The sequence below is a fragment of the Macrobrachium rosenbergii genome, chromosome 59 (assembly GCF_040412425.1).
Source record: "Macrobrachium rosenbergii isolate ZJJX-2024 chromosome 59, ASM4041242v1, whole genome shotgun sequence".
NCBI lineage: Eukaryota > Metazoa > Arthropoda > Malacostraca > Decapoda > Palaemonidae > Macrobrachium > Macrobrachium rosenbergii.
Genome location: NC_089799.1, coordinates 26,006,095 through 26,028,524, shown reverse-complemented (window position 1 = coordinate 26,028,524; position 22,430 = coordinate 26,006,095). Strand labels below are relative to the sequence as shown.

The 22,430-nt window shown below is 39.5% G+C and overlaps 2 protein-coding genes across 8 annotated transcripts in view; both read left to right on the top strand.

Moving 5' to 3' along the window:
* LOC136837553 (glyoxylate reductase/hydroxypyruvate reductase-like) overlaps positions 1 to 12,477 on the top strand; it is a 44,554-nt gene extending 32,077 nt beyond the window's left edge. For 2 of the 3 annotated variants that reach the window (XM_067102405.1, XM_067102404.1), the window contains exons 4-11: positions 4,901 to 5,007; positions 5,379 to 5,509; positions 5,782 to 5,864; positions 7,529 to 7,635; positions 8,709 to 8,881; positions 9,077 to 9,241; positions 10,828 to 10,953; positions 11,939 to 12,477. In XM_067102405.1, the coding sequence (XP_066958506.1) occupies positions 4,937 to 5,007; positions 5,379 to 5,509; positions 5,782 to 5,864; positions 7,529 to 7,635; positions 8,709 to 8,881; positions 9,077 to 9,241; positions 10,828 to 10,953; positions 11,939 to 12,057 (975 nt within the window). In that variant the 5' untranslated portion in view covers positions 4,901 to 4,936 and the 3' untranslated portion in view covers positions 12,058 to 12,477. Of the gene's footprint in view, positions 1 to 1,450; positions 1,726 to 4,900; positions 5,008 to 5,378; positions 5,510 to 5,781; positions 5,865 to 7,528; positions 7,636 to 8,708; positions 8,882 to 9,076; positions 9,242 to 10,827; positions 10,954 to 11,938 lie in introns of those variants that run through there. The other variant, XM_067102406.1, reaches the window with a different exon arrangement.
* Positions 12,478 to 13,169: 692 nt separating this feature from the next.
* LOC136837455 (glyoxylate reductase/hydroxypyruvate reductase-like) overlaps positions 13,170 to 22,430 on the top strand; it is a 63,921-nt gene continuing 54,660 nt past the window's right edge. The window contains exon 1 of one of the 5 annotated variants that reach the window (XM_067102237.1): positions 13,170 to 13,298. The gene's annotated coding sequence lies outside the window, so the exon portion shown is untranslated. Of the gene's footprint in view, positions 13,374 to 17,138; positions 17,241 to 22,430 lie in introns of those variants that run through there. The other 4 variants (XM_067102235.1, XM_067102236.1, XM_067102234.1 and 1 more) reach the window with 4 other exon arrangements.

Genomic DNA, 22,430 nt, shown 5'->3' with positions numbered 1-22,430 from the left:
CGTCATCAAGGTCAACGGTTGATTGAGTAGGTAAAAAAACTGTAGATTTTAGGCGATAAATAATGACTGACGAAATGCCATAATATATTTAAAATTAAGCTATGATTTCTCATGAACCCCTAGTACCAGTATACTTGCTCAGCTACAGTAGGCGACTACTGTTCCCTTACCTAAAGTTGTGAAGCAAGCCCCTGTTAGCTGGCGTTACTTGTCATAGAAGCCACTTAGGCTAAAGCTAAGGTATGGTAAATTTCACTTCTAAAAAGAGCTTATCTACAGACGTCATACATAAATGCAGTATCAGTTGGCTAAAACCAAAATGGGGAGGGGTTATGCACCGCCAAACTTTGTTCCAACGGGAACTTAACTTAGGATCCAAAGGATCATTGTTGCTGCTCCAGTCGACATCCGTACGGAAATGATCAACGTGGATGCAACATAGTGGGGTTAACTTAATGGTTTTCTGTGCCTATCTGCAACAAAGTCTGTCACAAAAAACATTTTTAATATGTCATCTGAAAGTGATGAAACAAAAGATGGCAATGATTAGAGTAACACTGATGGATTAACTATTTTCTATGTATGAAAGATTTTGAGAGATTAGATGAATTGATTGTGTTGTAAGTTTAAATTTGGGCTATAAACGATCTGCTTAGATACCTATTCATGTTAATAAATCAAAATTTGCATTGGGCATTAACAAATTATATGGAGAAAACTCAGTTACCAGTGCATGCTAATCAGTGCCATATACAATTAGTTTTCTGATTTCTTAGGCTAAATTTGGGCTATGTAAATTTTGTATATGTTAATGCTGCTGAATCACAAAAGACTTGTATTAGGCACTAAAATCCTGTATAAAAATTTGCTGGCCATCAGTGCTGTCCTAATCATTGCCTTGAGCAATGGGTGGGGTTGGTGACTACGAACTCAATTATTTTATCCTGCAAATCTTGGGGGTGACACACGATTCTCCAATAATTTCCTTAAGCAAGGCTCCAAACACCCTTGCTCAGGCTGAGGGCCCTTATGCACTGGTGTCCCTATGCCAGACAGTGACATTGCTTGGTGGGTCTTCAACTTAGTTGGACTACCTCCCACCTAATGAGTGAGTTTTCTATATAAAGACAATGGTTCGTATTCCTGTAGGAACAAATTGCTAATTTTTGAAGTCTCTTAATTTGTATTTTCCTTAGGATTTCTGACCAAAACCTTACATTATCCACCTCAGCCACCTGAAAGAAAGTGATGGTAGGTACCTAGTCACCAAGTTCTAACAACTGATTCCATCTTGCACTAAAGGATAATCCTACATGAAACATGCTGTGGTTTGTATACCTGGGAAAAATACAAATTACTTTGTTTGGAATTTTTTTTTTTTTTTTGGCTTTGTGATTGTCAAATAGGTCTATGACACGTCCAACAAGCACCAGTCGCGGGCAGGCAATCTCAAAATGGGGAATGGAACCATTTTGGTAAAACAGTGATGAGTGCAAGTATTTCGAAGCACCAAATCACTTCTAAACCATCCTACCTGTCCCAGACTCCTTTTTCGCTGGAAAAATTGATGATTGCTCAGCAGGTTGTGTAAACACCCTACTAAGCAATCAGAAAGGCGTAAGGCTGGGTTTAAACTGAAAGTGACCGGCTTCTCTCCATTCTTTCTAATAACTTCCTCTGCAGCTTAGCAGTTCTACCAGAGTACAAAATGGATCAGGCTCAGATGTAGGTGGCTATCGTAATTTGTATTTTTCATAGTTACACAAACCAAAGTCTTTTATCAAGTTATAATCTTTAACCACCCCACTTTGTTCCTGATAACGAAGTGATTGGTGGAGAGGTATTCCCTATAGACTCCCCTTCCCTCTATAACCACCAGATAACTAGTTTATCAAGTGTGAACGACTGATTCCAGCTCGCGATTAGAGATACTCCCGAATGAAAATTTTGAATTTTATGCCTGAACTTAAGATTAGATGAAGATTTTATCCATTCTCTTGACATATGATACGAAGGATGAAAAATTTTTTATTGTCATTTTTAAAAATCTTAATATTTTCCTGCCTTGGTTGCCTTGGAGGTGGAAATGTGTAACCTGCCTAATACAAGTGTGGAATGGAATTTTGCAGGACTTTTGTGTTCCTCTGTCTCAAATTTTTCATGATTATGATCCTCTGAGAAGTTTTTAATGAAGCATTTATGATTTTGCATTGTTAATGTTAATGATGGAATGTTATTAGTGGGAAGAATGCCAGGAAAAGATTCTGGAAGCAACATTTATGAAATACAGTTGTGTTACAGCTGCAGTTAAACAAGGAACTGACGTGAGGTCAGCTTGATGATAAACAGAATACATCTTCACCAGAATTTATCTTTCAACCGTGTCCTCAATCTCTGTCTTCAACCAGTTCAGGTAGTGACTTAGAAGTGCAGTGCTTTATAATGCCAGTGTCCTACTTGAGAGACCACCAATTTCAAGCTCTAGTTTTTACAGGAAAGTTACTATGTGTTACGAGTGGTGCAGTGTCAGGAGCTGTAATACATAAGTTGACTGTAAAAATTAGTAGAGCTCCTATGGTTGTACATGGAGATGATTAATGCAGGGTCATGTTAGAGTTGCTGTGACTAAAGTTACGTTTTTGTGTGAGTTGAGGTACTCGGTCATTACGCCCTTGTCTCCAGGTGAGTGCAGAACGTTAAGTAAATGGCGCTCTTAGTTTTGTATAAATTATCTAACCAAATCTTTCGTAGTTATTAAGCTTTACTGAACCGCGGCTACTATCATATAACGGTGGGTTTGGAAGATTTGGTAACAAAATGTATGCGGTTCATCATACATTTCACTAGTAGGCTTAGATTTGTCATTTGGAATAAACTTGTGGATAGATTTTGAATGGTCAGTTTAAGTCTTAAGGTTTTTTGCTAAGTCTGGCTATTGATAAATAATTCATGTACCTTGGAATGTTGTTAGAATTCTGTACCATCTCTAATAGGAGATGTAAGACGAAATTGCTCTGAGGAATTTGAACATCAGAAAGCAGGATATTTTCTCAAGTCAGAGATTTCGAAATACTGTCATGAAAGTAGCAGTAGAGAGTGAAGGGGTGAAAAATCATATGTTAGCAACAGCAAAAAAAAAATGTATGAAATAAATAATCATTTGAACAAAGTAAAAGTAATTTAAAGAAATTAACTTTTTAATCTCCAACACTCCACTAAGTCTCATGGGACCCAAAAATTGGTTATTAACCAAGTTTCTTTGTTTTCAGTGACGCTCCCGCCAAAAATTATAACTTACGCGTATTAAAATAATTACACTAAGCATGTTTTTATTTTATCAAATGTTTCGGAATTAGTTGGCTTCGGCATTAATTTCACCACGTACGATTACACAGGGAAAGTTGCTTCCACACACATCCATTACTTTTACATTGGCATATTGGTGAAACTGAAAGAATTCCAGACTTTCCATAGAAAATATGGAGGAAGAAGAGACTCATTGTTAGTTCTCAGCAGTGTACCTACTTCCATCATATTCCTTGATATCAAACTGGATGATTTATTGTGTCTACTAATCTGTCCATGCCTACAATTTCTTCCCAGATTTGCTTTCCTCATTAGGATTACTTTAATACTCATTTACTTAAAGTAAAGTGTTACAGTTTTCATCTTTACCAGTACCCAGTACCTTGTTGAATTTAAAGTTAGGTGCAACATTTGTCAGGTATTTAGAGGAAACTCATTTTCAGGTTTCCATCCTTCTGAATGAGACTTCTTGTGCACTGGCTGGAGGTTCTTAAGGTTTCTATCTGGTACTTCAGACAGCTGTCTCTTTCTCTGTTTCAGTGCCGAGTTTTTAAAAAAAAATTATTTGTTAAAATTATCTTATTCAGTTTTAATGTAGAATGTTTGAAAGCGCCAGCAATTGTCATCCCTTCAGTCTGCAGCAATCGTACTATTGATAAATCTCTTAGGGAGATGAATATGGACCAATCTCACCATTGTTACCAGAAAAAGTTAAGTATACCTTAGTTTTACCAGACCACTGAGCTGATTCAGGGCTGGCCTGAAGGATTAGAAACCTAAGAACCAATTGGTTATTGCAACCTTGTGGAATCCGAACCACATTTGCGAGAAATGAAATCACCAGAAATAAATTCCTCTAACTCTTCATCAGGAATTGGTCATCGAATGACGGTTAAAGCTCAACCGACTCGGCCAACAAAGGGATACCAGAAGCCACACTCACGGAAACCCCTAAATGTTGCTTGAATTCTTTCCTGCCCCAACTGATGCAGTACTTTTCTAAAGCAAAGGTCATATCCTGTAAAAACTAAAGGTTGTAATTTTTCTAAGAAAACGTGTCATTCTTACCATCTTGACGTTACTGTACATTTCTTATTACTGTACTTGTTTAAAGACGAATCTCATTTATCAGTGTTAATTTGTCAAAAGTAAATTTACATTATTAATCTTATTTAAAACGGATAAGGTACTATAACCTATATTCAGCTCTCAGCAGTTAGTTACAGGTAAGAGTATGATGAAGTAAAAGCCAAAAGTTGTTACACATTTGTTTGTTCTTTTGATTCTGTGAAAGACTTATTCTGTTTGACTGTTATGGAACCTTAACTGTGTTTTTAATTTTTTTTTTTTTACAGTAAAGTTCATTGTATCCTTGTTTGATCCAGACTTTTGTTGAACCTCAATATCTGGTTCCATAACATTAATATTATTCGTTCTTACAGCAACTAGTTGTGCGTTGAAGTGTAAAGCAATCTTCTTCTATGCTTTAATATACTGGGATTTTGCTACAAGATAATCTAAGTTTAACTTAACAAAAACACTAAAATGATATCATTCTCATTCTGAAGATGTTATAATACATTTTCATTTCTAGTTTCAGGTTACTAAGTATAACTACAGTACTTTGGCAATGTCAAAACCTAAGGTTCTTATAACTCGCGCAGATATTCCCAAGAAGGGTCTTAATATGCTGAATGAAAAGTAAGTAAAAACTCGTATAAAGTATATTTGGATTTTTAATATATGAAGGTATGTAACGTGAATTTTTATGAAGGATTTAGGTTAAACTGAAATATACTAATTTTCTTGATTTTCATGGGGAATCGTGTCAAAGCACTGCTCACTACGACAGACACCTGAATCTTTAGAAGGCTGGTTTGAATAGGTGTCAGCAGTAATAAACCACTTGTCAGCCGATGGGAAGGAATTTTCACGAAAACGAGAAAACAAAGATAAAATTTGCAGGAACTGTGATGCTTCAAGTTATTTTACCACTTCGTAACGTACTTTTTCATCTGATAATCAAGGGTCATAATATAAGGACAATTTGAACATCTTTGTATTGTTTCCAGATGTGAACTGGAAATATGGCCGAAGAACTGTCCTATGCCTCGCGATGAATTGCTCAAGAAAGTTTCAGGAAAGGATGCTCTATTATGCCTCCTCACAGACAAGATTGATAAGGAAGTTCTAGATGCAGCAGGTAATGTAATGAATTACTATATTCACTGTATGAAACGGGACAGCTTTTGTAAATTCCTGTGCCGTTCTTTATTTCTTTATGTGATTTTAAGTTTGGAATGTTTACCTTCTCTCCGGTTTTGATTTTTGGAATTTAAGTAAGTCTTGAGTCTTGAGCATCATTTTAATAATTTAATTGTAGGTTAGGATTAAATCATAATCATTTTTTGCTTGCAAAGTTATGTTGTGTTTTCCGTTGTTTTCGTGGTGATGAGTGCTTTTTTATTTTTGCAGGTCCAAGTCTAAAAATCATTGCCACTTTGTCAGCTGGCCACGATCACCTAGATTTATCTGAAATAAAAAGTCGTGGAATAAAGGTATGAAATAAGTTCACTGTGAAAGTATACATTTTTTATTGTTCACACAAAGTACGAACCTTTTATCGTCTCTAATTCTCATGCTTGTCACAACCTACAGTTAAGTCAAAAGGCGGAAGAGGTTGAGTCTTTTTGTCATTTTCTTATAGAAGTGTGTATGCAGTGGCGTAAAAGTACTCAAGTGGTGAAAATTAAAAGCACATTTTAAGCCTTAACATCTCAATCGTTTATTTTATTTCATAAAGCTAAAGCTACAGAGTCGGTAAGCCGCTGTTCAGTGTTCCGATCAGACGAAATATGCTAGAAAATCTAGAATTATGCCAGACTAGACCTGCTCAAAAGGTGCCAGAGTGCCGCCTCCCCAGACAGTGCCTCCCAGGGCGGACTGCCAGCCCTCCCACCCTTAGTTACGCCACTATGCATGTTAATCCACTGTTTATCATTACTTACCTCTTCCATTACCGTCACTCAACTTTGTTTAATTATAACAGAGCCATGGGATCCTTTGAGAAAGATCATTGCATCCAGAACTCAACAAACATTATTTTGACTGCAGTTTTATAGTTAGTTTAATGAAACCATTGAAACACTTTTCTACACTCATAGAGTACACACGAAGGATTTGCTCACGAATCAGAGGTTAAAATAGAGCGAAGTTGAATTCATGAAGTTCTAGTATGTGAGAAGTCACTAAAGGAACTGGATGATGTTCGATTGTTTCAACTGCTTAAACAGGAAGGTTGGTTTATGATATTACTCAGAACCATGGTATTGAGCTAATGATATTTCGTAAGTATGCATAAGCACTGAATTATTCGATAAGTATTTAGACAGTCCATCTAACTTGTGGTAGTAATCCAATTTGTATAAAATCAGCCAATTTGGGTGCAGCTTTCCTGTTTTTTGTTTGTTTGTTTGTTTGATGTCAACTTTGCCTTTTTTTTAACTTACTAAAAATGCATAAGATGTAATGAAACCGTCTTCCCTGACACAGAGCTCTGAACTTGGTTATTTGGTAATCATGATTCTCTAAACCAACATTGTGATTCATAATCCTAAATGATGTACAGAATTGGGGTCAGTTTCACAACTGACGTGAGAGGTGTGTAAGGAATTTCCATACTGTTTTCGTGTTAAATTCCTTGTTACCTTATTTTATGAAAACAAGAAAAAATTATCCGAGAATTTGTCTCTAGAGCACAGAATAGCTGGACCTGTTTGGTTTGGGCCCTGTACCCATGACATGACCAAAGTTTTTCTTTCTACTCCTTTCTTATCTTTGGCATGATGCGTTGTGTATAATATTAATGTTATTTTTGTCTAGAGACCTAGCCGCAATACTCCCTGTCTTTCATTTTTATTGGTTCCCCTCGAGCTCCTACCTTCCCGTCTACCTACCTACGGCCCAATTTCTGTTACTTTATTTTCCTTCATTTTACTCTTCATTTGAGAAAAATGCTCGAAGCAAGCCGTATGCGAGTCCGGGAGCGTGATTTGGTGTTTGCAATAAGCCATTTTATAATAAAAACAATTGAAGGCAAGTTTTGTTTGTACAGTACCTTAGAATGTTTAATTAATGCAGCTGTACATGATGTCTAAACAGTAGTTTTGCTTGTGGAGTTGATTTCGTTTTCCAATATTAATATAAACATTTTTTTTAACAGGTTGGTTATACACCGGGTATCGGAACGGAGGCAACAGCAGAACTCACCGTTGCTCTGTTACTGGCAACAAGTAGACGATTGTTTGAAGCGCATGGAGAAGTGATCAAGTATGATAGAAATTGCACTTTCCTAATTATGCAAATAGCATGTAAAGTGACTTTTGATGGCCTGGGTCTTTAAAATATATAGATTTATAAGCCATTCTCTGAAAATAATCTTTACGCATTGTAATTTCTGAAGTAATATTTGAATTTTCACAACTGCCACATTTCTCAGCAACTTTGCAGACAGAGGAGAAAACTGGCTAATTTCAGTAGTTGGCCGAGGATTCATTTAAGCACCCTGATTTTTTTTTTTTTTTTTTTTTTGCCGGTTCAGAGACATGATTATCAGAAACTGATTGTTGCCAATATTACTTTAGAGCACCAGCTTGACAAGGTGCAGCTATCTACGAGCAGTGCATAATTTCACCTTTTTTGAACTTTTGCTATTACTCTTGAGCTAGTGACTTCTTTACCTGTTACCACTTAAGAAGTGGTTCCTTGCTTGGCAGCCACTTGATGAATGTACAATGGGGAGATTTTTGGTAATTTTTTTTTGTATATTATGGTGAAGTAGCTTGATATTTACCTTATATATCTACCATCTGTTCGTCATTTCTAATCCATTAATCATAAACAACCCGTGTGAAATGCATCTAAGCACACATAGTAAAGCATTTCAAACAAAGATTCCACTGGGCCTTCCTCCCATGCCCTTGAAGTTCCACTGCTGTCACTCCTTTGTGTGCCTATATTGAAAACGAACTTGTTGCCGTTCTTCTTCTTCTTCTTCTTCTTCTTCTTCTTCTTCTTCTTCTTCTTCTTCTTCTTCTTCTTCTTCTTCTTCTTCTTCTTCTTCTTCCTCTTCTGTCATAGAGGTTTTTGTGGGGAAATTCGTGGCATTCAAAATGTTTGCATGTTATTGCTTTGTTATTAAACAAACACTTGGACGAGAAGCGTGTCTCAACGTGGTATTCCTAGCAAAAATAAAAAAGTACATTTATCAAGGAATACTGTTAGTGGAATGCGAAGGCAATTTCTTGCTTTTGGCACTGAAATTTCGTTATTACTGTAATTTAGTATGGGCTTAACCAGACCACAGAGTTGACGATGGGGTACATTAATTTTTCTAATTTTAGTGGTGGTTGGAGAAAGTGTGCCTGGTCACCAACGTGGATGAATGGATGGGGACTTCGTGGATCCACAGTAGGAGTATTCGGCTTTGGAAGTATAGGACAAGCTGTCGTGAGACATCTCCTTGGGTTCGGTGTCAAGAGGTTCATTTATACAAGTCGCTCTCCTAAGAAGGAAGGCAAGTATTTGCCTCAAGTCGAGCCCTAACTGATGAAGGATTTTCTTACATCTGTGATGTACCAAATGCTTATTTTGGTACTGGGAAGTAGGTCGTTAACCTTAAACAATCTTTTTAAAAAAATACGTGAAAATCATTTACTATAACTTTTCATGGTTTTAATTTCAGCCTAACCATCGTTTAGTTTTATTTCAGGTACTGAACTTGGTGCATTGTATGTGTCCTTTGATGAGCTGTTACGAGAATCAGACTTCATAGTAATAACATGTGCTCTTACTGATGAAACCCGGGAAATTTTCGATGACGAGGCTTTTGCAAAAATGAAGAAATCTGCCATTATCGTAAATATTGCTCGTGGAGGTTAGTTGAATTTTTCATTGGTTTCATTCGTTTATCTGGGTTGTTTGGGTGAAAAACAGAGAAAGCAGATGATACAAAATATTCTACTCAATATTTTGTACCATCTAAAAAAAAATTTCCTTTAATAATGTTGTATAGCTCTCAGTTTGTGAGCACTCAGAATCTCACATTATAAGGCAACTTAACAAAGGAAAAGAATGGTATTCATGGCAAGTTAAGAATATCGAGGAGGTGGTGTTTTTTATGAAAGTTTGAGTACTTTGTTGTAGAGCTTTAAATATTGATTCCTTTTGTTAACTTAAATCTCAGTTATTTTGTTCATAAAATTTACAGTCATATATATATATATATATATATATATATATATATATATATATATATATATATATATATGTGTGTGTGTGTGTGTGTGTGTGTGTGTGTGTGTGTGTTTGTGTGTGTTTACATATATATATATATATATATATATATATATATATATATATATATATATATATATATATATATATATATATATACATATGCTTATGCTTGCTGTGTGATTGATAGGTACGAGTAGATTACTACAAGAAGTCTGAATTGAAGAGAGATGAAAATCACTTTGTAGTTAGTTTAAAAAAAAATGCAATCAAAACAGCACTTGGATATTCGTGGGTCATTTAACATCCCTACCAAAGTGAAAATATTAAGGCATGCATGTAGTTTACGGTCCCTATGCTGGATACTATCAATAAAACTATATGACACAACAAACATACTGTTGTCTTCCGAATTCATTGCTCTTCAAAACTCAAAGATCCCTGTTGGGACAAAGGAGGCATCAGGACTACCGGTATCAAGATGTGACTCTCAGAACTTGATCTTATGTAATTGCTCGAAGCTAATTAGCTAGATCTTTCTCTCCTGTTTTTGTCTCCCTAAAGATGAAATAATGTCATCCCTAATCGAAACAACATCTACAAAATATAAGGAAAGAGGAATAAACAAAACACCAGTAAGTACCGATAAGCAAGAAGTGCGCTTAGAAACAAAGTTAATAAAATCTTCGGTCCAAAACCACCTCTGTCAGGTTTAGCCACATTTGGTATCCTCTTTATCTGTAATATTGGCTTTGAGCGTTATAAGATATCCTGGTCTATAATTTAGTACCGACAGTGGGGTTATTAAGAAACGAATCAGCCAGTGTGATAGGTACATAAAGCCAATCCAAGAATGGTCATTGTCTGTTTACTATTCTGTAATAGCTGGGTGCTGTAACTGACTTCTCAAGGTAGAAGGAAGGAAACGGTCATCCCATTGTTCTTAGTGAAGGACGTATGTTTCTGTGCTCCTGATTCCATTTCATTACAAATTGTTGTACAGACTTCTGAATTTTAAAAAGTTTTACCGAGCTAAAAACTGAGAAATACACATGAACGATTCATGTCTTAAAGCAACTAGTGAATATGATATTATTGAATATGTATTTTCACAAAAACTCTTGCAGTATTCTTATGTATGCTTTAGTATGTTATCTGTTGTGACTGAATGTAAGATTAATCTCCACCTTTTACATTCGTAAACACATTTAAATTACTTTTATACAGGAGTGATAAAACAAGAAGCCCTTATTAAAGCCTTGAAGACTAGCCAGATCAGAGCAGCTGGTCTAGATGTCATGACACCAGAACCACTTCCTACAGACCATGAGCTAATTGGTACTCCTAATTGCAGTAAGTGTAGTAGATAATTATTTTTTCAGTATTACAAATATTAAACCATCAAAACATTGCTATGAATTTAACACATTCTTATCGTTATTTTTCTGAACTTGGTCTCATAAATAAAAGAAGTTTATTTATCTATTACACCGGCATCCTCATGCAAAGAAATCTTAAATCCGTACTTTTTCTAATGCCTGTTTTTTATCGAAGCTCTGCTATGTATAACTGTTTAATTTGTTTACCTCACTACTTCATGTATTCAGGAAAATACATACAAGTATCACTCATCTTCATACGCGAAGAAATGGACCATCCCTTTTTAATTTACATTTTATTCGTTTTTATTTGATACATGCTCATACATGACTTTTTTTTTTAAGTATTTCGGTCTCGTGTAACTTGACATGGTACAGAACTTTTGGGCAGAATGTTTTTTATTAGCTTGTTCTGTACTACTTTTCACCAACTGAAAAAGCAAAAATTTCATATACACTTTATAATTTTATAGTTTTTGTATGGAGAACTTTATTTTTTTTTTAGTTAACTTCAGAAAAGTGTTGGTGTGCAGTATGGAAGAGTTTTTCTTGAAAGTATTTTTGGACTAAGATCATCAAGCGTCTTTTTGGTCCGTTAGGATAACCTTATAACCTATTTACAGTTGTGGAAACAGCCTTGGGGCTACCGGACTATATTAACAGCTGTCATTTCGCTTAGCTTCTGGCGTCACATGTTTAAAATTAGAAAGTTTCTTTAAATATATAAACTGGTGCAAGAGAGAAAATTGTGACTAAATTATCTTGCTCGCCTAGTTAGGGATAGTAGAATGGTCTTCGTAAATAGGATGAACTCATCATTTTTGAAAAAAAATAATTGTCCTTAACTTTTCCATCTTTCCACTGTTAACCTTTTCTCTTCGTCTTTTTCATTACCAGATTAATGTATATAACTCCCATTTAAGTATTTTTAACAGTAATATTTTCCTGGTTTTTTTCAGTAATAATGCCACACATTGGGAGTGCTGAAGTTACCACAAGAGAAGAAATGGCCACTCTTACAGCTGCTAACATTATTGCTGGCTTAGAAGACACAACTATGCCAGAAAAACTTTGTTGATGCTTGTCGAAAATGGATTATTATTATTATTATTATTATTATTATTATTATTATTATTATTATTATTATTATTATTATTATTATTATTATTATTATTATTATTATTATTCAAGTGAGGTACGATAATTACTTTCTTGAAGTAAAACTCTCGTTAATTGCGCAGTGTTTACAGTATTTTGAGAGGTGGTTGTCCAAAGGGTTTGTGGAGAGCTAAAAACGGCTCCGCTAAATATAAGTTTCAGTATGAATATTTTATTTGAAGTTTCCGGACTGGTAAATATTAACAATCCTGATTGCAGATGAAGTTCGTTGAGTAATAATAGCCCAAATTGTTAATGGCATTTTGCTTGTTCAATATAGCTTCTTGGATTACATCTCTACTTTTGTGCGCTTGTAATTTACTGGATTATAATAACTTCCAACGAGTCTGAAAGTTTCATTATTGTACCCTGGCAGACAGATGATTAAAATGTCTGATTTCGTGTATAATACACTGTATTATTTTGTTGGGCAAATATACAGGCAGCAGTGAAAAATGCGTGTATTGTCAGTTACAGCTGAGTTTTAGTTTCAAAGCATAGATACTGTTTCGGACAGCCTTTTTTCTGATTTTCTTTTTTATAGGATTCGAACACTTCCCTCCCCTGACTAAAGTTGGGCGCTCAGGTGATCCAGGTTAATTATAAAATTCTTGCTTACCATGATGTATAGATTACCTTTTAACGATTTCTTGGATACGTGACATTGCGCTATTGTTGGTTATTGCTGGAAGTGGGAAGTGGATTACATGAAACAGTTGACTGACAGAAGGTGATTAGCTGAACTAGATTTATCACCCTAAGGTTAAATGGCATGAAAACATTTAAGGGGTAAAACAGTAAACGTTTATATGGTTAAGAAGTAATAGAAAATCTAGAATATTTCTTACTTTACTGCTCAGCATACAACAATATTCGTGTGGCAACCTTGTCAGGAAGATAGCAGAGGAACTAATAGTACTAACATATCGATATCTATAAGATTCTCTAAAGAAGGAAATGAAAATAGAAAAACACAGCAAGGGCAAAATAGAACGAGTAAGGGAGTCATTTTAAAGACAAATTCCTGCTACTACTACTACTACTACCACTGCATCCAACTATACATACTGACTATTCACTCACGTTCGAGTAAAGGGAACGAGCAAAGGGCCGTTTCAAGGTCATTTCACTACTACTACTACTACTACTACCACTACCACGGTAACTGAGTATATAAACTGACACAAAACTTGTGTCAGAATAGTTACGATTGTTAAGTACATAATTGAGGTCCAGGTAATTTACGCTTTTTCACAGCTGTCTTAATTAGGTTAATTACGACACCAGGGTGTACAGCTTATGTTGCCTAAGGGTGTCATGCCGGTTTAGCTTAGCATACCGGTATGCCATTTGATATCGAGTAGGCAACGGCAGCTTAAAGCATTTCCAATTCATAGAGCAGTATTATAATAATACTATGATACTTGAATTTAGAGCCAAATACATGAACTACCAATTTTCTGACAGGTTATTTTGTGTTTTGTTCAGTTATAACCCTTATGGTTAATGCAAATCAAATTCCTTTTTTTTTTTATTTGTGCAACTGAAGACGACTGGTTAGAACTTATAGGTACACGGCGGGTATGTAGCGAGAAATGGCAGTTTCTTATAGTATTTTGGATGCTTATTAACAATTTAACGTTAATTTTTGGCGGTCGGCTGTAATTAACTTACAATTTACCTTTGAACTCTACCCTACGGTAAGGGGGACCCCAATGGGAATCCTTGGCTTCCGTATGCGATCTTCACGAGACAGAGCACTGGTACGTCTGCTTCGAACGGTTCATATCCCGTCTGGCAAGTGCTATAACTTGTTAACGTATGGGTAACTCCCTCCCCCCCCCGGGCCAGTACTAAACACAGCGAAGGGACATTCCATTTGGCCGACAACAAACAAATACACCGCCAGTATCAGAAGCCCTAAAAGTGTAGAAAAAACCAGTTTCCAAGGTAAAAACAGGCGCGGACCTAATAGCCTACTTAGAATGCCCTTACCTAATTCAGAATGAGGACTATCAGTGTGATTAACATCTGTGTATTTCCCCCAGCCAAAGTCCCGCTTTCACACTGTGTTCCTTCAAATTATAGAATATAAATATGGGGTCCATTATCTCTAAAGGTAATTCTAAGCTGGCTGTCCGCAGTGAGCTTTCAACTTGGGTGGCCTCAATAGGTCGCCGTAGCAGAATGGCGCTGCGTGCCTTATCTGCATTTTTAAAGATTACTGCAAGCTTGTATGCTCTGGCAAGAGGTAATTACTTTAAATTCTTGTTCAGCAAGTAAAATAACATAGGAAAACGTCAATTGCTAGTCTCTCGTAGTTCTCGCTAAGCGCTGAAAACCGGCAACTGCTGATTGGTGAACCAAAAGCTAGCGCATGCGTGTTAAGGCTTAGAATCAGTAGTACTAGCAATGAATGAAATGTGCCTTTGGAACGGCTCCCACTATCCATTTATTCGCCCTTCTTTTTACGCTCGTTTTCGTGTTCAAAATTACATATATAACAGGAAATACAACAATAAGGTACCAAAACCTTTTCCCAAGTCATTTACCCCACCAAAAAACTCAAATTCCCAACGGATCTCCCTTACTGTTAGCTATTCTCGAAAGGGTTTTACCACACCAGTTCTAAGATAATTTACAGCTTAATTACAGCTGAGCGACAAAATATTACTTTAAATTCTTGTTCAGCAGGTAAAGTTCTATAGAAAAACGTCAACTGCCATAGCCTAGCTCACCGCGGACAGCCGGCTTAGATCTACCTCTCTAAAATTACTCATTTGCTAATGAAACAAATGTCAAAAATGCAATAATGCCATAATTGAATATATTACCATAATGTCATCCAACCTAACACACAACTTAGGGTCGTGTGTCCTTACTGGGCTGAGGGGTGCCATAAAAGTCAGAGTAAATTACCAAGATTCTTTCTAACTTAATTTAACTTAGGGTGCTCGGTCCTTAAGTGGACTGGAGACCTTCCCAAGTGTTCCGTAGAAGTTTGGAAGGATACATGTTGACCTAATCTGACCAAGGACACTGGGTCCTAACCTGGCTGGAACTGATCCCACCTAACATGACCAAGAGCACTGTAAATTGTAACAGAGAATTAAGGAAACTCATCCCAACCTAACCTTGCACACAAAGTCCTAACTTCCAAGGGGGCCACCTCTGTCTCATTAGCATTGCTCATAGTGTATCCCTTACCTTGATTTTGAAGGTACTTATTTCATTTCCCATTTCCAATCCAGTAACAGACTTTTAGCCAAGGTTTCGATGGTGGAGGGAAGCATGTTTCAGTGGATGGGGCTGCACCACTTTCAGTTATGCCCTTTGAGATTTTAGGTGTACCCAAACTTCACCTGTGACAAAAAACACACCAATTTGGAGAAGGCAATGTTTTTCTTGTATTGCTTGTTGTGAATCTGTTTTTCTTGATATGAAGCTGGTTTTAGTTTTTGAAGCAAGAGTACCTGTACATCTAGTGAGTGTCTTTCCTCTCCAAAGGTTGATGGTGGTGTTTGCTCCTGCTCGGGTGGGATGCTCGCTGTAGGTAAGGTTGACAGTGGGTTCTCTGAACATCCATGGCTTAGTATGTCTTCCTGTTCCTTCCTAAATTTGAGAATTGCCCAGGACTGTTCTTGTACATGTACTTCTCTTGAAGTACTTAGAGGAGAGTTGGTGTGTGCATGATCCCTAACTGTTGTGTGTGCCGACGGAGGATTCTTGCATTCCAGGTCACCATTAGGTATTCCTTTGGGTATTGTGGCGACCTGCAAGTGCATGGTTGTGGTAACACTAGTGATCTTCCTGGACTGCACAGGCCTCTTGATATGTGCGTGCTTGATAATGCTTGCCTGTGGGTGTGTCCCTGAGGGCAATGGGAAAAGTGCTTGAAGATTGCAGGTGAATGAGGGGTATTCCCCACTCACTCCCCCTTGACCACCAGTTTAACCACCTTATTACCAAATTCAACAACCATCTCCAGCTTATGCTGAAGGATATTTGTCAATTATGTTGAACCAAAACAGGAAGCAACACTGAGACACCTATTACAACATTTGGCAGACTTTCATCTCAGAAATTTACAAGATATTTGTCACAGGAAGATTTTTAAGTCATTCAAACCTCAGTAACATTTATTTGCTCGCATAGTAGTAAAAGTTCTAATGAACATGATGAATAAAGGTAGACATCATGTTGACTTATTGGTCATTGTACCTGTAAGATTCCATATTAAATGTTAGGTTAAAGTTAAGTTATCTAGGAAATACTTGTGTACAGTATAAGCTATAATGTAGGGTTTTAGTTATGAACTGTACGTCATTTACGTTTTGTAAATGCCAGTTTCATTTACTGTATTTGGATGTTGTCCACCATCTGCCAAGCAACCAGGATTCCATCACCATTAGTCTTATGCTAGTTTGTATGTTTGTGTAAGACATTACTTCCCATTTGCATACAAGTGTAATCTGAAATCTTTGGCTACATGTACTTATTTTATAATTCCAGTCTTAACAAAGCAATTTGATCTCATAGAACCAGAGCTGTCATGTCACCCTGTTGACATTGCAGTTGGTTGATTTTCTCAGCAGGCAGTATTGCATATCAAATAGACTGTTTAACTTCAAATCAGAAGTTAAAGTATATAAAAATGATTTTTTTATAAATTATAAAATATACTGTACTGTGATTATAAATTTCTGACCCACATCAGGATCGAACCCAGGTCTTTCAGTTGAAAGGCAAGGCTGCTGCCAACTAAGCAACACAAGTCATAAAAGAAGTTGGAATCTAAGTACCACTGTACTTGAGGCTTTACCTGGGTAGGCTAACTGCCTCGCATACCAGCATGTTTTCCCCAACCTGGGTTCGATCCTGATGTGAGTCAGAAATTTATTTCTGTTCCACATATGATTGTGTGTTGATTATTTCTGTACTGTAATTATATATATCATTTTATACCTTTTATTCAAACAGTGATTTGTTCCCATAGGAACACAAACTATCACATTTTATATAGGATTATCTTCAGTGCAAGCTGGAAACCAGTTGAAACTTGGTAACAAGGTGGTTAACAGGTGGAGATGGGGGATGAGTAGGGTGAGTATCCCCCAACTGTGGTACGTACTTTTTTCTGCTACTTTAAGGTACAGATGACTGCTGACTACTGTTGAGAACTTGGATTGTTCCCACACAATATACAAACCCTCGGTCCTTTACATAAGGAATTGCTTTCAGCAAAGCTGAAACTGTCGTTAAACTTTTGAACAGGGTGATTAGGCAGTTAACTACTGTCCAGTAGGAGGGAGTCCTGCCTGTGCGGATGTAAACATTCCAATTTGCTTTCGGCCGTCATATGATGCAGATGTGTTTGCTAACTCTCTACCCTGATGGCCATTTTGCTCTATTCCCAGTGGGATCTTTCTTGTTTTCTTTTGTGTGTACTGTACTGTATAACATCTGCTTGTGTGTTTGATATTTGTAGAATAAGCAAACCCACAAATCATCTAGACCTGTATGGAAGACCATCCCCCAGCGTGTGCATCCTGGTGTTGACAGCAAGGGTTGCACCCACTTCTGATCACCCATTGATGTTGACCCTCATGTCCTCTGCACCAGTTGTAGGGGCATGACTGTACCCTGGAATCAACTTGTGCTGAGTGTCTTCCTTGGTCACCTGTTCAGTAGTGAAGTTTGCAGGAAGGAAACAGTACAAGAGGAAAGCTTCCAAAGTGTCTTCGTACGGGTACACACCGCTGACTACACCTTTGGTGCTAACCCTTCTTCCTCGTTTCTCCCTCCTGCCAAACTTCTTCTCTTGGCTGTTTCTCCTTCAGGAGCAATCTCTCCCTCTTTGTCTTCACTTGCGTCATCTGGTGAAGATCGTCGGAGGTGGTGATCAAGATGATCTCTTCTCGGGGGCTTCCACTGGCTCTGAGGGGGAAATTTTTCCTTCGGAGTGAGAGGGTCTCCCTCTTATTACCCGACTTTGCCTCCTTCTTCAGGTCAGGTCAGGTGGCTGATCTCCGTGAGGCGGCCAAGTCCCATGAGGCGTGGATCTCCTTGGGTCTCTCCGGCGCCCCATCAGTGCAAGGTATCCTGGCGCACTTGAAGGCATTGCATGCTCTGGAGTTTCCTTTGGTGACACATGCTGCTGTCACTACCACTACGACAATGGTGACCATGACAGCATTTGCCAAGGTTCCCACGTCGGTGTCTATGCACTTCCCAACCCTGACAACCCTGTCTTGCAGACTGCCTTGCAGACTCTTGCATGCTCCTGCTCCCCAATATGCTGTGTCCTTTCCTCCTACTACCTTTGCGGTTCCGGTTGCTCCTGCTGTTCTTGTTGCCCCAGCTGCTCCTGCTGCACCTGTTGCCCCAGCTACTCCTGCTGTTCCTGCTGCCTGGGCTGCTCCTGCTGCCCCAGCTGTGCCAGCTGCTCCTGTGGTTCCTGCTGCTTCCTTCTGCATGGGAGACCTGACCACCATCCTGAAGATGTCAAAGAAGAAATCGAAGAAGAGGGGTCGTAAGGTGTCATCATCGTTGTCTTCTTCATCTTTGTCTTTGACTTCTTCATCTGCTACTCCTCCCCTTCTTCTGAGGCTTGCTGGCCAAAGAAGAAGAAAGCTGCCTCTCCCTCCCCTAAGAAGGCCCACCATGGGACTTCTAAGGGCTGCCTCCCTCCACAGGGGAAGCAGTGGGATCTTTTGCTGGCTCTCCCTGGTCTTCGGACCTGGGAACTGTTTTGTGTATCCCACCAGGGTCTCACGTCTCGGGAGCCTCGAGTATGCGAGCCCCCAAGGTTCATGAACTCGAAACCAGCTCTAAGAAGTCCGCTTCTAAGACTGATTCTGTGCCTGTCTCTTCCCGAGTTTCTTCGGACACGCTGGTGGAGACCGCTCCCGTTGATCATTCTTTATGAGATTCAGGAGTGTTAGGTGCTTGACAAAATTGAGTCACTCCAAGTACTTGAGTCTCCATGGAGTCTTGAGTACCCAAAACCAGCACCAGAGCGTCCGCTCCCTGGTCTGGTTTAGGCACAGCGCAGGAGAAAGTGCCGAAGCATGCAGGTTCTTTTGACACTTCCCTGCCATTACTGCTTCGAGTGCTCAGACAGGTTCCCAACCCAGTGCTTTGGACTCGAGGGTCCAAGCACCGGAGACGCAGTGAGGAGGTCCCCTGTACAGCCTTCTTGCCAGGAGACTGGATCACATCAGGAGGATTGTGCAAGTTCACGTCCAACGGCACCCGAGCACTTGGCTCTGGCCAGCCCTCGTTCATGTTTGCATGCTGGTCCCCGCTCGCTGGAGGAAAATGCATTGGTGTGTTTGCATGAATTTCTATGCTCTCCTTGGGACAGTGCCTTGCCACGGCATAGGCGCTCTCCTAGACCTGTGCTGCCGTTGCCACCGAGGGTTTGCAACCGCTCACAGCCTTCGTCTCCTGCTGGTTCTTCCAGTAGGACAGGTAGGAGTGCTCGATCCCCCTCACTGGTCCCCTCAACCTCCTGGCGTTTCACTGGGAGGCATGAGTTGGACAGGAGGGATTTCGACAAGAATGCTTCTTTTTATTGGGGTTCTACCACGAAGGCCTACTCTCTGGGTTCGGTTCTCGGACCGACTTGGTCGTACGCCAAAGTGGTCGAGGGAGTATCCCAGGGGTCTGCCGAGGTTCTCCCTCCTGCGGGGAGAGTTTATCGGGAGGACTGTACCCTGGAGGGACTCGGATGTTCCTCTTCCCCAGGATGTGGACACCCCAGAGTTACAGAGGGTCTTTTCAGAGATCATTGTGCTGATTCATCAGCACAATGATCTCGGGGAAGGGAGCATGGCTTCTTCTGTGGATTGTCCTTCGCACTTTGAAACTTTCTGGGGTCCGAAAAAGGAACCAAAAGCTTTGGCGGGCTGCCAGATCCGTGCTTTCTGAAGGGGTGCTTGATCAAGTGAATAACCTGGTCTCTGGGCAGGATAATTCACTTTGATCTAATTGTTCAGAGAAGCTTCTTCCCCCTCCTTTGCTTCGACAGAAGCATTTCTACACACCTGCGGGGTTGGGGGTGGGGCTCATTACCAACTAAACAAGTAGACCCGGACCTGGTTTGTCTAGGCCTGGGTCTTTTGCTGCAGCAGGTTACTGCGGAAGGGATCCCTCTCTCTCGCAGCAAGAAGCAGCGAACCTGGAAGCCACCATTATGGCAGCTCCTCTGGCTGGATCTGTGGTTGTTCACAGTATCAAAGGTTGCTGCCTCCTCAGGTTTGATCACCCCTGAAGAGGACTCCATCTTTGGGAAACTGTGCCAGTCCGGAGGTAGGGCTATTTCCTACCTGGCCACCAGATGGCAAACCTGTGGGGAAACCTGGTGCTGAAGAGGAGAGGCGCTGTCCAGAATCGGATCTCTGGGTCTGTAGGACCTGAGTCGACTCTGACCCTCAGGAACAGTTAAATAATTTAACTTGATATTTCAAGTAAGGGCAACTCTCTCTCTCTCTCTCTCTCTCTCTCTCTCTCTCTCTCTCTCTCTCTCTCTCTCTCTCTCTCTCTCTCTCTCTTTCATAGTTAGCGCTCACACATTTTTGCAACTTATTATTTCTCTTTACGTCTTTAACACTACGGTAGATAGTTTAAATTGATCTAATTTTACCTGTACCATCTATGAACTGTAAATGTGCTAGCTAGTGTGGCAAATACATTTTAAATCATAGAGGCATAATAACTAAGCGTTGTATTAGTCCAAATAAAAAACACTGTTTGTTCATGAAAAAGTGTTTCTGAACAAAGAGAAAGATGTAGAATAGAGAAGTTATTAAAAAAAGGTTGAGAAGACTTCTAAAAAATTTCTTTTTTTAAGGGTAATATATTAAGCTAACTTTTAAATGAAATTACAGTAACTTTAATTTCATTTAAAAGTTGGCTTAATAATTTGGGAGCATGATTAGGGTTATATTTAATGTTTAAACTTTAGAAATAAGTATTTATTAGCATTTTTAGAGACTGTGCCAAACTTAAGCAAAAATTTGGCCTGCGCGAGGAGTTCTAGAACCTAACCTCGCGCAAGTTCAGGCTATGACTGTACTCTGCTTCAGGCTCTCGACCATTCCCCAGGTGTTCACACAAGTGTTCACCCTTGTCTCAGCATGTGTCCATTCGCATGGGATACATCTGTTATCTCGACGATTGGCTCATCCTGGCAAGTTCCTGCTTGCAGTTGCTCCAGGACAGGGATTGACTTCTTGAGTTCTGCTGCAGCCTAGGGGTTGTAGTAAATCTCAAGAAGTTTGATCTCATCCGCAAGCAGAGGATAAAGTACCTTGGCATACTGATAGATATGGTAGCAGCAAGAGTCTTTCCCTCGGACTTTTGTATTAGCAGGTTCAGAAAGGTAGCGCAGTTGTTCCTGTCTCAATGGGAACAGCCAGCTTGACAGTGGCAGGTCATCATTGGTCACCTGTAGTGCTTGGAGAAGCTGGTCCCTCATGAGCGGCTTCACCCTCGTTCTCTCCAGTGGAGAATGAAGAACTTCTGGTCCCCGTTTTGAGGTCCCTAGTCATTTCCCATTCCTCTGTCAGAGGAAGTGAGAGAGGACTTAGACTGGTGGATGGACGACAGAAACCTCATAATAGGAATACTGTATCTCTACATACTCCCCCTCCTGACATGCTCCTGTTCTCGGACGCATTGACTGAGGGTTAAGGTGCACACCTGGAGGAGTTGCTGGTTTTGGGTGTGTGGAACCGAGATGACAAGCACCTTCACATCAATATCCTGGAGCTCAAGGTGGCCTTCCTGCACTCCAAGAGTTTCAGGATCGAGTGATGGGACTCTCGGTGGTGTTGATGAGAAACAACACCACAGTAGTGGCATATGTCAACAAGCAAGGGGGTCTTGTGTCCCTCCTGCTGCATCAGTTGACAATGCAGATGCATGATTGGGCAGTAGCTCACTTGATAGAGGCTTCAGCCAGATACATTCCAGGCAAGAGGAATGTAGTGGTATACAAGCTCAGGCACCAGAATCAAGTGACAGGGACGGAGTGGTCCCTTCACACACATTTCGGAGAGGTTGTTCGAGCTGTGGGGACTTTCGACCATTGATCTGTTTGCCAACTGCACAACAGAAAACCTCAAATCTTCTGCTCCATCATGCCAGACCCATGGGCCGCTGCAGAAGATGCATTCCAACACCCATGGGACAACCTCGACGTCTACGCCTTCCCTCCATTTTGTCTGATTCGCAAATCTCAGGATGATTCTGGTGGCTCCCAAGTGTCCACATGCTGTTTGGGATCCC